The sequence below is a fragment of the Pygoscelis adeliae genome, unplaced genomic scaffold (assembly GCF_000699105.1).
Source record: "Pygoscelis adeliae isolate BGI_AS28 unplaced genomic scaffold, ASM69910v1 Scaffold167, whole genome shotgun sequence".
NCBI lineage: Eukaryota > Metazoa > Chordata > Aves > Sphenisciformes > Spheniscidae > Pygoscelis > Pygoscelis adeliae.
In genome coordinates, this window is record NW_008825428.1 from 2145382 (window position 1) to 2157284 (window position 11903).

At 40.1% G+C, this 11903-nt stretch overlaps 1 protein-coding gene across 1 annotated transcript in view; it reads right to left on the bottom strand.

Annotated features, from left to right (window-relative positions):
* Positions 1–241: 241 nt before the first annotated feature.
* WWC2 (WW and C2 domain containing 2) overlaps positions 242–11903 on the bottom strand; it is a 65175-nt gene continuing 53513 nt past the window's right edge. The window contains 4 exon segments of the mRNA XM_009330684.1: positions 242–308; positions 2355–2482; positions 7391–7633; positions 8703–8795. Of these exon segments, the coding sequence (XP_009328959.1) occupies positions 242–308; positions 2355–2482; positions 7391–7633; positions 8703–8795 (531 nt within the window).

The following is an 11903-nucleotide window of genomic DNA, read 5'->3' on the forward strand; positions in this document are numbered from 1 at the left end:
CATGCAATACATACAAACTGTACAAAATCAGCATCAGTATACCAAAATTAATCTACTTTGGTTTTCCGGTTGTTGGGGTTTTTTGCCATTTTTTAAGCATACAACAATTCAATTCACTATATTTTACAAATAAACATATCAATAGCAAATGTAGAATAGAAGATCTTTAAAAGCAGGTCACTGGAAAGTTCATCTGAAAAGAGATGAGCAAGTGGACAAACACTTCAATGGAAATGCATAATTATACATCGTCAGCTGGAAGGGCTGGTATACTGATCTTTGCTCTTGTGAAGTATGCTATCTTCTCCCTGAAATTAGAAAAGAAAACAAGTTATTATTTTACTACTTAGGGCAGGACTCCAATGTCATCTGCTGTACAGTTGCTAAAGTTACAGCATAGTTCTTTAAAATACAGGTTTGGAAAATATACAGTGAGGAAAATACACAGGGAATTTAGTTACAACAAATGTGGTTGCCGAAGCATTCTGACATAATTCCCTTCTTAGGCAGAGTTATGTAAAAAGCAGCTCCAATTCTGAAAAAGAAAAACCCCAGTATTTCATTAATAGTTCCAACGATGAGACCGACATATCGATCTAGTCACTGAATTTCCTATGATGCTATTTCAGTGCGGGGATGAAAAGGCAAAATAAAATATTTGATCCTGACTTGGGAAAAGGGGAGGGGGGGGGAATTGGGTCTGGGCAAGACTCAGAGAAACAGAATTGTCAACCCATTCTCTGCTTGCTTCCCCTGTGCTGTTACCATTTCTGTCTCCTATGAACTGAGAGATGACTGAAGTGTAATGAGTTTACACAAGCTTGTCTGCCAGCAGCCTAGAAAGCAGATGATAAGTATTGGGGGCTTAAAAATTAAAGCTCAGAAGAGTCATTCTTGAGAGCTTCAAAAATGCCTTTTTGTGATTAGTCTTTGAGGCCACAGCACTGTAACAAGTCCAACTAGCTGGGTGAGTACAATTCAGCCTCAGGAGGTAACTCTTTGTCCAGCAGACTAAACCACGTTTTCCACTGGTAAAGCTTGAGTTCCCATCAGAAACAGTAGCTCAGAGCAAAATCAACTATGTAAACTGGATTGCTCGGCTAATTGTGCGGTGATTAGAAGATAAAGGAGAACGGAGTCTTACGATACCCTTCTTGCAGGGGAATGATGTCTTGAGCACTATTACATGTTCCTGTAAATTTGTGCAGCAGACTGTCTGCGATGACTGTTAAATGATCAGCACCGACCAAAACTCCTTCTCAGGACTTGCAGAGAACGTGAAAACTGTTTGGAGATGCTCTGAATTTCACAGTGAAGACAAACAGCTCAGCTGTAACGCTTCTTTGCTGAGGAACCCCTTTCCTTTCTCTCTTGCTTTGATTCTGCATCACTTACAGTTGTAGTTTTCAATGTGTGCCTTGCAGGCCCCTGTTTGCTTATGGACTTCTCAAACTGCTCACAATAGACTGAGTTAAAAAAGGAAAAAAATCCTCACACGTATTAGCGGCTAACTTAAACTTCCTAGACAGGAATTCAGAAGTCAAACTTTAAAAACACGCGTTGGTGAAAAAACAGATCAAATTAGCTTGCAGTACTGCTTCTGTGTGGAAGAGTAAGCATTGTATTTTTCAACCAACAGGTTCATATTTCATTTTATATAGAAGTGTGGCCTTTAGGCTGCTAGCCTGCCACTTACTGTCCAGCCTTTTAGGAATTCACACCAGTTAGAATTAAATTTTGAGATAGAAAGTGCTCATTCTGGTTTATGCTAAGCAAGAACACTTGCTTAATTGCTTCATGTAATCGGTTGCTGTTCCTGCAACCAAGAGGAGGAGGGAAACAAAAAGGAGGAGGGATTCAAGATCCCTCTTGAATAATAAGCCCTGAGCAAGGCACGAGTAGCGGTTAATCAGTTTCCTGATGAGACGTACACTGTTCTACTACTCCTTGAGGGGCGATTTGCTTCAGGCACCTGCCATCACCGGAAAAGATCCCATTACTTGAAGTCCACTGTCAGCCTGCTGTGGGGGAGGTGAGCCATGGCAGTGGTCACACATGTCCTTGCCCACAGCAGATGCCGCAGAGTGGGCTGAAACTTTTCACTCTGCTTCCTCACCACCACCACAGCTCAGCGGACATACTGCCACTTCCGCCACATGAGCAAGTTACCGAGGCCCGGTCCTTCGAAACTCCAGCTTCGAGCTGTGTTGGAAATGCGTGATGTTTCTTGCAATTCAAAGGCGTGTGGATTTTTGACTAATGTTACAGGGCACGACAATTATATTTAGAAATAATTCTAAATTCATGTTACTTCACTACATTAAAAAGAGCATGAAAAGGCGAACAGGCCATACCTGAATGACTGCACCTGCAGTGGCACTTTCTGGCTCTGCTCCCGTAACCGGCATACATCCTTAGAAGCTTTTCTCATCAATTTCTCAGCACTTAAACCTTGCTTCTGTTCTTCTTTTGACTGTTCAGCCTGTAAATGGGAAAAATAACTATATTTTGCTAATAATGAACAACTATTCATTTCAAAGAAATGACAAATTCTGTGTCAAGCAAAACACTTGGCAGTGTTAGGTTTATGTGATTTTTGACGTGAACATTGTTGAGCAGCTACGTACCCCCTAGTAAGTTACAGTATTTCTGTACCTCAGTATTGCTGGCTATTACACATGTCTTTAAAAAACACCGCCGCATCAACAGGACAATCGCAGCTGTACCGTCCACCATTTCAGCGACAGTCTGCTATTAAGAGTTGTGTTTTTGTTTTAAAAAAAAAAAATATCAAGGGTTTCTGAATGCCCAATAATTTGAACAGCAGCTCTTTCTAGGTGGGCAGTCACCTGGATTTCTTAGACAAACAGCCACTATTCATATGCAGATGAGTCCCATAACGCATACCTTACCACCCCCATCGTGTGGGGTGCATGGCACAGGCAATGCCACCTCGTGTGTGCACTTAGCTTCATGTCTAGACTGCAGGGACTGTCAGACAAATGTTATTTACTGCATTTTTAATTTTGCCAGCCATCAAAATTTAATAGAAGCAGTTCACGTTCTCAAACAATTTGAAAAGTTCTTTAGAGGTTAATTTTTGACACTTAACTGTAGGCACTCAGACTTGAAAATGCTGTTCTGCTACCTCAAATTAAAACGCACACCCAAGCCAGAAACAGCGACCTTCAAAGTTAGTTTGTAACTTAGCAGTTCACGTCTCCAGTTCTGAATTCAACCCAGTAGGCTCCCAAACAACAAAACCAACTAATTCAAAGAAGTTAGTCCATACTATCAGTTTCATAGCGGGTATTTATAGAAATCTGTTCACAGCAGGACAGTGCTGTGTGTTGAAATGCACTCCAGTGTTTTATATGAAAGTGTTTTACATGAAAGAGCACCACCCTTTCACAAAGTCACTCAAAACCCAGTCAGCTTGTACTGCTGTTAACTTTTTCACTCCCCAACTCCAAAATAGCTATGATTTAAAAATTAAATTAACCTATACATATTGTTTTCATTATTAGTTAGAGAACATAAATTTGCAATCTACAACTGGTAGCGTATTAATTAATTTTACATATGTCACTGGCTATGTTTTATCAGCTCCCCTAGTTAACATTTTATCAAAGCACTAAATAGACAATATTTCAAAATTTTTCTAATTTTATTTTTTCCCTAACTACACATGAGATTCTTGTGACTGCTGCATTTCAGGTTAACAGCATAGATGACTTCTTTGTTTTAATACTCTCTATTACCATGTACTCCCTTTTCATTTTTTTAATCCTTTTATTTTTTCAGGATGCTCTCAGAGAAACTTTGATTTCAGCCCTATGTCTCTAAAAGTATGCATGTGATAAGGTATGTACAAGACCAGGTTTATATTTACATCAAGTTTCTTGAGTGATTTATAAAGATAGTGAATCCTCCATCTATATAAAATAGCACACTAATACACTGGCCATACATTCAGTAAGTGCCAAAAATCTGGCACTTACCTGCCAAAAATGAGTGCCCGACAGGAATCTCTGTATCTGTGCTTAGCTTAAGCATGAGAAAAAGAAGAAACACGATCAAAATTAAAGCTGAAACACTAAGTCCTATCTTGTTCTTCAGTGTTTTTTATATAGAAGAATGAAAGTGAATCTAAAGAAAAACTGTTAACTGTGCTAAGCACCAAAACACTGAACAAGGACATATTTGTGGTACTAATGACATAATTACAGACTACCTCTACATAGAAGATGCACCAACAGAAATAAAGATGATCTTTACAGATATTCACAGGAATCTTTTTTGGACATACACAAAGAGGAAGTACTTCAGAGGACACGAGGTGTCTGAAAACTTGCTTCTATGAGGATTTAAGACTCAAAGTTTGAACTAGCACACGAGTTCTCACAAAAATGCAATCTAAACCAGAGAAAATGCTTCTGGTGCACAGGATCGCCTACTGTTTTCTGATCTGCGGGTATTAGTGGGCTTTACATACTTGCTGTACTTAGGAAGGTGTGGTAGGAAGGGGAGGGAAGGTATGGAGTCCGTGTATTTGGCTTCAAGCAGAGTAACTCCGTGCTAGTAAGCAGCCACTGATTATCAACATCCCCCACATCTGTGGTTTCATTTTTCACTCGAGACTCTCAATTTCTCTGGCACCTCCAGCTGCTGCATTAGTCTGCACCATTATAATGCCTGCAGGATCTAAAAAATAATCTATGACAATGTTCTCTAGGCTGCTGTGTTTTTCTAACCCAAGAGGAAACACTGACAGCAGAGTACAGCATTCTCAGGGTTGTTTTGCTCCACAGGGGAAGGCTGCAACAATTTTAAGGGTAAAAATATTTCTAGAAACTTTGTAAGCACTCTTCAAAGAGGTGGAGTGGCTGTGATCATTGCTCTGACTTTTAGCTTGGAAAAGAAGGACTTAAATGCTGTGCTGCAGGCTGCATATATTTTAGGAACGTATATTATTACCCTTATTCCTCATCGCAGTGTGTGTCATGGTGTTGAACACTGACACCAGAGATACAAAATATGACAAACCTATCTGCTGCCTTGAAAGAGCCAGCTGAAATAAGAAAGCACAAATCCAAAGGATTTATAATATTAAATGTTGCAGAGGCATGCTCTATTCTAGTGGGAATAGCTTTAGAGTAGGAGTAGTTTTAAATTAAATAAACAATTAAAAATTAACATTTCTGTCCTACATCCAGCATTAGATATAAACTATGAACTTCTAAATAAATTTAGCTATGCTTCTTCATATAAGCCACTATTTTTATGGGTTAAAACTTACTTAGAAAGATCAAATTAAATACAATGAATTCACATGGTAAAACATAGAGTTACACTGTGTGACGTTTAAACGTTGTGCTGTCTTATTCCCATTTCGCCCAAGGGTTTTCAAAACACGCGTCAATGCTCAGCCGAAACTCTGCTAGTATTTTAGAGCCATTTTAGAACTCCACTATCTATAGCCAACAGCAGATGCCAAGGAAAGAGAGACAGGAAGACAGGGAGGACAGAACAGGGCATAAACATAGAGCTGGGAGAACATATTGGGAAAAAGTTTTGTTTCCTAAGCTATCAAGGTCTTCTTAAGTAGGTGATATCATTATGCTTAATGACTTCTGATGGATTTTTCTTCCCTGAATGTATTTAACTGCTTTTTGAACCTACGCAAACTTGCAGCACTCACAATGTTCTGTGGAAAACATTTTTACAGTTTCTAAATGTTGTGCGATGTTTGCTTGCATTTAAACTGCCACCTCTTCAATTCTCTACTTCCTGTATTATAAAAGACAAGGATTAATTGCTCTCCTCCACCTCACTCATGATTTTATAGACTTCAGTTGTAGTTACTTAGCCACTCCTAACATGGAAGCTGTTTCCTCCTTTGACCGTCCTTGTCGACCCTCTGTAGTTTTATTACCCACTTTGTGAAGGGGAACCAGAACTGAACAATGTTTAAGTTATAGGCATAACATGTATTTATATCATAAAACAATGATTTGTTTTGTTCCAACTGCTTTTCTTAGTAATTCCTGCCTTACTTGCTTTTTGACATCTGCTGAGCGCTGTGATGTTTTTGCTGATGTTTTTGTTTCTTATATGCGGAGTATCTCATTCCTAACATCTAATTCAGAGCTCAGCTTTGTATATGTAAATATGAGGATCATCCCTTCCCTCCTTTACACAAGGCTATTTACTGACATTTAACTTTTTTTAAAAACAAAACAAAAACCCCCAAACAACTGTTGCTTAAATATTAGGTCCTCTGCACCTTGTTAAAATTGCTTTCCATTTTTATGACTCTGAATAACTTGGTGTCATCAAAACACTCATCTCTATCAACCATAGGTAGCTGAAGAGTACAAATCCCTCCTGGATGTCACTAGCAACCTCCCCTCATTGAAAACTGAGGTACACTGACTGACACAGACGGGAAGGGGGGCTCCAGAGGTCATCTACTCCAACCTCCTGCTCAGAGCACGTGAAGCTAGAGCTGGGTACTCAGGGTCTTGTCCAGTTAGATTCTGAGTATCTCCAACCATGGAAGTTGGGCCCCTATTCCAGTGTATGATCACCCTCACAATTTAAAAAAACAAACCAAAACACAACCTCCCCAAAACAAAACAAAAACCCCACAACATCCAACCTATTCATGCATCTTGTCGGAATTTTCCATGTTCCAGCTTGTCACCGTTGCCTCTCACTCCTCCTATCCTGTTTCTTGTCTTTTATCTACATGAGGGCATCCCATCTTACCTTATGGCAGTTTGGAGACAGTGAATATATACTTGTATTGATTTAGAGACCAGCACATAGAGAGCAGAATTTGGCTTTTCTTTGCCAAAACTAGAACAATTATGTCCTGCATAAGGAAATAAAGCCACAGTGGAAGTACTGCCTTTCCCACATGCGCCTACCACTGTAAGTAATGGTCATTGCCTCTCTCTACCTCTTACAAAAATCTTCTGGCTACAAGTTCTGTGCAGACTGTAAATCAACTGATGCTGAAGGACAAAAAGCATATGCATGTCTGTAGAAGTATGGCTGGGACGTGAGAATTTTAAATTAACATTTAAGTAAATGCTATTTTACGACACCAACCACAACTATTACTCCAAATAATAGAGTTTCTACTCTGAATTACTAAAGTATTTAGAGGGCACTAGAAAAATACTACCTCAAATTCTAGGTTTAAATGCTGTTTAAATGCTAATACAGAAATATTGTTTACGCTATGTAATTCAGAGGTGTAATTAGTCAAATGTGAGCTTCTGTAGAAATCTTTAACATGATAGACGGAATTCTTGAACGAATTTATAGAAAAGGTAGGGGCATAAGTGTATTTATTCACACGATATCTGTATGCTGCTCGTACCTGTTTTTCAGCTTGTTTCAAGAGTTTCTGGAATCGCTCATCCTCTAGCACACACAGGGGAAGGTCCGTCTCTCCTCTGCCTTTCATTTCCTCAAGCTTTTGTTTAAGATCCCGCAAGGCCTGAAGCTCATCATTCAGACGATTCTGTCTTGTGCGTGATGCCTGGAGGTCCAGCTCCAAGTCAAGGGAAGTGCGTATGGGGCACTCTTGCGTAGCTCTTCGCATGATTGGTTGGCAAACAGGCTGAATCATTTGGAAGACAGAACAATAAAAATTAATATCTAGAGAGGCTAGTGTAGGGTTTGACACAATACAGTCAGAAAAGCTCCAATATTTTTTGTTTTTCTTTAGCAGAAAGCTGCTATGATGAGATCCAAGTCCAAAAATTCATCTATTCTGGAATTTTTCTTCAGTCACTAGCTAAAAATAAATGCAAAAATTTCTCCAACCAGGTGTACAATGATGTATTTATGGGTTAAAACCAAAAACCCCATTCTGATCCTCAGGACAACACAATGCCAGGAGATCAACACTACACAGACTTCCCCACAGATTTCAACTACATTGTTTATTTTTATAAACATTTGCTTTTTCAAGGCCTAAGCAAACACATAATGTTACGAACTCTGTGAAAGTGCATTTCTTTAGTGTATTTCACATTATTTACTGTCCTTTCACTGTACATTTTTGCATGAATAAGTCAGGCAGGAGAAGCCATCCCAGACTATTCAGTATTTCTTTCTTATGCCAAATGTAATCCTGCTACCTGGTAACAACCCTTCCACAGAAGTGTTTTTTTAGTTACAATCAAGATTAAAATTTAATTCTCAACTTATGTAAGAGTGAACTCCATGCAACAGAAATAAAAATCTTATTCTCATCCTTCAATCCTTTTGCTACTCAAACACTCCTGGAGAAGAGTAAATCCCCTCTAAAAGGACATCTGAATCCTTGAAATGTCCACCAAAATTTGTTCAAGATATATGTTGCTGGTGTTGACTTTTGCGCAGCGTAATCCAGATCCCTTTGACAGTAACAAGCTAAAGTCCAACAGTAAATGCCACAATGCTGAGCACCAGTGTCTTGCTGCTGGCTTCAGCCACAACTAGAACAACTTAAGCTTTGTTGGTGGGGGAAGATGTAGGACTGAGACCACTGTGTTGAGATTTCAACCTGAAACCACAGGACTACATGTGGTACTTGCATTGCTTTTGCTGCAATACTTGAAATAAAGCATATAGTTTAAGTTGTTTGTTATTCCTTCTCTCCCCATACTTTATTTTAAACCATGTCAAAGCAACATAGCACATACCCGTTTAACTCTTAGGCTCCGCCGTTCCGTGGCATTTCTCACAAAGAGAGACTTTTTGGCTAGTGTTGAGCTGTCGCTGTCACTTCGATTCAACTGTCAAAATGTACATAACAGAGATATAAAGCATCTTCATATATAAATACATCTGTATTGATATAACCAGTCAGAAAACCTCAGTGTTGATATACATGTAGGTCATTCTTAGTATAAAGTAAAAACTTTTTCAACTAGAGTAAGTGTCTACTCTAAAATTTTATTCCTAAACCAAAGACAACCATTCGTTCAATCGTAGAATGGTTTGGGCTGAAAGGGACCTCTAAAGGTCACCTAGTCCAACCCCCCCTGCCGCAGGCAGGGACATCTTCAACTAGATCAGGTTGCTCAGAGCCCCATCCAACCTGACCTTGAATGTTTCCAGGGATGGGGCATCACTGATCTTACTGAATGAATAATAAGGCAACTCTTTAGGAATGCAAGGAAGGTAACTATGGTTATTAAGTGCTGCCAAATCACTGTCTGGCTTTTATATCACTGCAGATTATAAACTATGGATTTCATTTACCTGGGGCAGGGTTTTAACAAATTTACTGCAGGGAAGGTAAATTACTGTAGACATGCACCTGTCCAACAAATGGTATTTTTGTATTATTATTATTTGTAACAAGTATAGGTGTGCCTACAGCTTCCTTCAGAAGCACTTCCTGCTTCTCAAAAATAGGCACCACAGCTCGGCAGTAGTTTCTTCTTAATTATAGCATTAGTTCCACATACATCAGCGCAGACTGATTGTTACATGTATCAGCATGCGTGGCGGTAACCTTCAAAGAAAACAGAAGCATCTATCTGCAGGATATTTATTTCACCTCTTCAGAAAAGGACAGACAAAAAGAACCATTCCGCTAACATTTCAATATCAAAGCCAGAGCCCTAAAGTATGTTTACACAGGACTGACTGGGAGTTGGGGGTGAGAAATACAACCTCTTGCAATACGAATACACCTCTCGAAAGACACACCCGTCTCTTCACCATGGAGCCACTACTGGGAACTCAGCCCTGGGTACGCACAGGTGGCTATCACCACCGATGTTCTTTAAGCACTTCTCAAGGGATATTTTCAAAGGCACCAACAGACTTTGGGTCTGCCCTTTAGGCCTCAAAAATCTTTGTGTTTCCTGTAACATCGTATGAGAGTAGGTGCTTTCTTAAAGCTATAGGCCGCCTCTTCTGAAAAGAGAGCGGCTGGCAGTTAGCCCGAGCGTATCCAACAGATGCTTTCCTCCAGTATAGCACCACAAAGCAAGCGAGGCTGGGTATGCTTGTGGCGTGAGCTGGGGACTAGGACCGGGCAGACCCGAGTTGTTCAGCCCTCTCCGTGGACTCGGATGCAGCTACAGTGCCCACGCTTGAGCCCCGACAGCGGACTACAAGTATTTCTGAAGCTGCAAAAGATTCATCTGTGCAAACATGGGTGTTTCCTAGGCTACTTTGCTTCCAGGAAATACTGTACACAATGAGAAAGCAAATGGTTTATTCAAGTTATGTTTTTTTAGATTCTGGCTTCTGGCAGCAGGTTCACAGCAATGTTCAAAGCTACAAAAGCCCAGTACTTTTCCAGATGCAAAAACCTCAGGAGTTTATACTAACTAAATTATCAGAGCAACTAGTGTTACTTCCTGTCAAAGACCTCCACAGGCAGTAAGCTAAGGCTACGGTTTTTTGCCAATACAATTAATTTCCAGAGTACAGGAATTAAGATGAAGGCTAGGTTCTGAATTCAGCCAATAATCTACCCAAATTATGTAAAGATTGTTACAAAACGATCTGCTGTTTCATTCTAGAGGGTATATGGAGTAGTTATTTAAGTATGTAGATACTGACTATAGATTTTTTTCTTTTTTTTTTTTAAGCCAATGATAATCACAGAGAAGTGATCAACTTTAGTGTTCCCAAATGATTAAGGCAACCAGCTGTAACTGAACTGGAGAAGAATTAAAGCATAAGTTTTTTTGGTGGGTTTTTTTTGTTTGGGTTTTTTTTTTTTTTAAGTCATACTTGTGTGAGTAACCTGTTGTCGTGGTTTAACCCCAGCCGGCAACTAAGCACCACACAGCCTCTTGCTCACTCCCGCGCGGTGGGATGGGGGAGGGAATCTGAAGGGTAAAAGTGAGAAAACTCGTGGGTTGAGATAAAGACAGTTTAATAGGTAAAGCAAAAGCTGCACATGCAAGCAAAGCAAAACAAGGAATTCCTTCACTCCTTCCCATCGGCAGGCAGGTGTTCAGCCATCTCCAGGAAAGCAGGGCTCCATCACGAGTCCCCCAGGTTTACATGCTGAGCATGACGTCATATGGTATGGAATATCCCTTTAGTCAGTTGGGGTCAGCTGTCCCAGCTGTGCCCCCTCCCAACTTCTTGTGCCCCCCCAGCCTCCTCGCTGGTGCGGTGGTGTGAGAAGCAGAAAAGGCCTTGACTCTGTGTAAGCCCTGCTCAGTGGTAACTAAAACATCCCTGTGTTATCAACACTGTTTTCAGCACAAATCCAAAACACAGCCCCATACCAGCTACTACGAAGAACACTTACTCTACCCAAGCCAAAACCAACACACCTGTAGAAACTGAAGATCAAAACCAAACTGCCTTTCTAGGGTGTCTGTAATTAAAATCTATAGAGCTAGTAATCCATGCTTAAATCTTTAAACACATGATTTTCACAGTTTGTTTAGCAGCAACGGGGCTGATAATTTAAGTCTTTTTTTTCCATGCTACCATAGATCTAGAGAGAGCGGAGAACTTTGTTGCCAAAGCCATGTTTAAAACTCAGCCCTAGGCAGTGCTCGCACACCTTTCAAAGATGTAATTACAGCAGGATTTGGGCTGCCCGGTTTTAAAACCAGTTGAGATACAAAGTGAGATTTAAAATTGGTGACTGAGCTCTTTCTGCACTGTTACCCTTAAATGGTTACATTACTAAAATATGGTAATGCAATGGCAGTTTACAGTGAACTCTATGTTTTAACAAATTATTTTGCTGCGTGAGAGCTGTAGTTGCTGACATGCAGTGAAACACACTTTTTGCAGACAGTCAGCACAGGAATCCGTGTTACTTCTCTCCAATGGGATGCATTTTTGCCCTAGTAAAGGTGTTTTGCAAGAGTATGCAACTCTGCTGAAAGTCAATTCTACTATGCATCAGGTCAGTT